This window comes from Polistes canadensis, unplaced genomic scaffold (genome assembly GCF_001313835.1).
Source record: "Polistes canadensis isolate GaletaPanama2010 unplaced genomic scaffold, ASM131383v1 scaffold_246, whole genome shotgun sequence".
NCBI lineage: Eukaryota > Metazoa > Arthropoda > Insecta > Hymenoptera > Vespidae > Polistes > Polistes canadensis.
In genome coordinates, this window is record NW_014569793.1 from 1 (window position 1) to 3,610 (window position 3,610).

At 24.0% G+C, this 3,610-nt stretch overlaps 1 protein-coding gene across 1 annotated transcript; it reads right to left on the reverse strand.

Moving 5' to 3' along the window:
- Positions 1 to 1,705: 1,705 nt before the first annotated feature.
- On the reverse strand, positions 1,706 to 2,263 carry LOC106790552. Its single transcript, XM_014755535.1, has one exon. It carries the CDS (start codon positions 2,261 to 2,263, stop codon positions 1,706 to 1,708), a length of 558 nt encoding a protein of 185 aa, XP_014611021.1.
- Between the last annotated feature and the right edge of the window lie 1,347 nt (positions 2,264 to 3,610).

Sequence of the window (3,610 nt, forward strand, 5' to 3'; positions counted from 1 at the left end):
TGTTAAAAATTCATTAATATAAATTTTTCATCTCTTAATAAACAAAAATATTTTTATTGCAATTTAATTACGTAAAATTGCATACGAAGTGAAAATATTTGTTTTTTTTTTACAGGGATCATTTCACCACAAATGAGAGGAAAAGATATATATATATATATATAATAAAATAATTGTAATTCAGAAGTGATATTGTTAATAACAATTTTTACTGTGTTAGAATAAGATGCGGTATTACTGTTTACAATTTAAAATACAGATTTWGTACAAATTTTGTCTATTCTGCTAAACTAGGATACAAATATTAAAAGAGTCAATTTGTTTCATCGTAATTTATTAAACTATCTAAATATTCTCAAGCATATTTTAACGTTTTCCTAAACCGTAAGTTTAATTCTAATTGATTCTCTTCATAAATCCAACCGTTTTTTAAAAGAAGAAGCAAAACCGCACTTATTCAACGCTTAAAATTTGGAATTTCTTAAGGTATCAATATGAATAATTATTATAATATGTTTTTAGAAAATTACGAATTTAAACAACGATAAAAGCAGTCGGTTACTTAAATACATTTGAATATAATTYTTCTTAAAGAATCATTTTCTTTGTAAACTTATAAGCATATTCATTATTGTAATATGCTCTCTCTATACTTCATTTTTCGTAATTTTATTGCCCATTTTTTATGTTCATGTAAGCTTTTACTACAGACATTTATAAAAAATTATCAGGAATTTCTGTTACGTCAATTTTTATACAATTAAACTAATTATAATTTGAGTTTCTCTTTTAAAGAATCTGAGTAGAAATAAATACATTCTTAAAAATATAAAAAAAATGGGTAGAAATAGTTTTGTTTTAAGTTGTGGCATAATGTTACATCAAACTTTTATTAAATTCATAAATGCTAAAAATTGTTAACACGGTATTTATATGTATATATAATATATTAATAATATATAATAATATTATGTATAAATATTATTATATATTTATATTTGTAAGATCGCTTTGTTGTGTATGTCGAAAATATTTATTTATAAGAATAATTCTAAACATTCGGTCTTTCACTCACGTGTTTTTAATGTATTTAAATTTTAATCTGTTAATCCAAAAATTTTTTTATTTCTGTTTTATACAGTAACGTAAATATATAAATGTATATATATATTTCTAACATAATTAACCTTAAACACATATTTTTTATATATTTTAGTGGTTATACTTATCTCATTACAAAAAACTATTATAAATAACAATAAATTTAAAAAGAACAAAGAATTTTTTTCATTTTCGTTCATCGAACATTTACTATTAACACTACAATATTAACGTCTAAACTATAACGTAGTGTTACTAAAATAAAAATATTTAATCGTTGTAATATAACATGGAGTAAAATTGTATTAAAATAAAATAATAATTCTTATTGTAAATTATTTCTTGTTWTCCTAATTTAGCGATCAATATGAACGGAATAAACATGCTTTGTAGTAGCATATGTAACAATTCACAGTACAAATAAAAAAGTGTATATTCGTCGAAGATTTCGTTATTTGTTATATTGCTGTCATAATAACTAGGAAACTTTAAAATATCTGAGAATTAAAAATTATTAATAGCTGAACAGCCAAAGTCAATTATGCTTCGTTGTCATTTTGATTTTTTTTTATGTTCCAGTTAAATATAGTCGCATTAGATTATTTTACTCGGAAGATTGTATTTCTAAATTTTTTATCTGCTCAGCCAATTCCGTTTGCTTAGCTATAGCTACTGCTATGGAGAATGTTATGTTTTTATCGCATTTCAAACATTTTTTTGTTTCCTCGTCCATTAATCCTTCCACGAATCGATTTGTTATATTAACCGAATTTTTCACGTWAGGAGTGCATTTATTGTATAACTTTTTTAATGCAAGGACATAATGTTCTATTGATTCATACGGCAATTGCTTTCGTAATAAATAACGATGATTGTGTACCTCACTTGCTTTAAAATGCGAGAAAGTTTTCACCAATACGGTTATAATATTATCGTATGGAAGATCAATAGGTTTGGAAGGATGTAATTTTTTCTTAATTTGTTCTAGGGCTGATGGTTCCATCATATCTAATAAACACTTAACTTTTTCATCATCTTTTGTTTGAGATAATTCGATTACATATTCAAAACTGTTAAGCCATCTTAAGAAAACACTCGATTTTGGGTCGAACTTGCGGAATAACCAATTATTGAAACGTGCACCCTCCTCTATTATATTCATTTTACACAATATTTAATTGACAATAAAAACCTTTTGATTTTTATATCACCTTATTTAATAACTTGTTAAATGTTTTCCTTTGTTTCCTGTAATAAACTTTCTCTGTTGAACACTTTGTATTCTTCGTAATAAACTTAGAAATANTTTTATGCACACGAGAGGTAAATTAGAGTGTCGAATTTTAAGTTAAAAGTTTTTGCTACAACTGTATCATGTTAACAAGAATAAAAATAGAAAAATTGTAGCATATATTCTGACTGTCTAAGAGACAATGATCGATTCTGTATTTAAACTCAACTGTTTAATGACAGAAGAGGTAAGGAAATGATGTTTGAAAATGAATATTTGTCCTTGATTAAAGTTTCAATAAATTTCAGCATTACAAACTGTTTATAGGGATTAAGAATTTGAACACTGAGTAATACAAACGGACTTAAATTTACTTTTGAATAAATTTATTGCGCTTCTGCTTATAAAATACTTACGTAAACTTTAAAGTATTTTCAGAAATATTATCCTTTACTTACTTACGTACTTATTTGTGACAAGGATTGATTTTATTATCCTACTGAAACTTTTTTGTACTGATGCCGGATATATCCGACATTTATCTGATTACCTGTGTGTACAAGAATTATATATTTGTTTACATTTTTTTAATAATATAAAACCTACATTGCCTGGTCAAAATACTGCATTATATAATTTGTATAAATGGAGTAACAATGTATTAATATAAATTATTAATATCCAAGTAATAAAAAGAATATATTTTTATAACAATTTAATTGTATAAAATTGCATAGGAGGTGAAAATATTTTTTTTTTTTTTTACAGGGATCATTTTACTACTAATGACAGGAATAGGTATATATAATAAAATAATTGTAACACGGAAGTGATATCGTTAATAATTATTTTTACTGTGCTGCAAAAAGATGCAATATTATTGTTTGCAATTTATAATACAGATTTAGAACACACATAAATTTTTTTTATTCTGCTCAACTAGGATACAAATATTCAAAGAGTACACTTGTTTTATTTTTATTTATTAAACTATCTAAATATCCTCAAGCACATTTTAAGGTATATCGAAAAAGTAAGATGCGTTCTAATTGATTCTCTTTATAAACCTAATCGTTTATTAAAGGAAAAAGCAAATAGGCACTTATTCAACGCGTAAAATATGAATTTTATCAAGGTATCAATATGATTGATTATTATAATATGTTTATAGAAAATTACGAATTTAAACAACGATAAAAGTAATCGGTTACATATTTATTCTTGATTATAATTCTTTTCAAAATATCATTTTTTTGCCAACTTATAAGAATATTAATT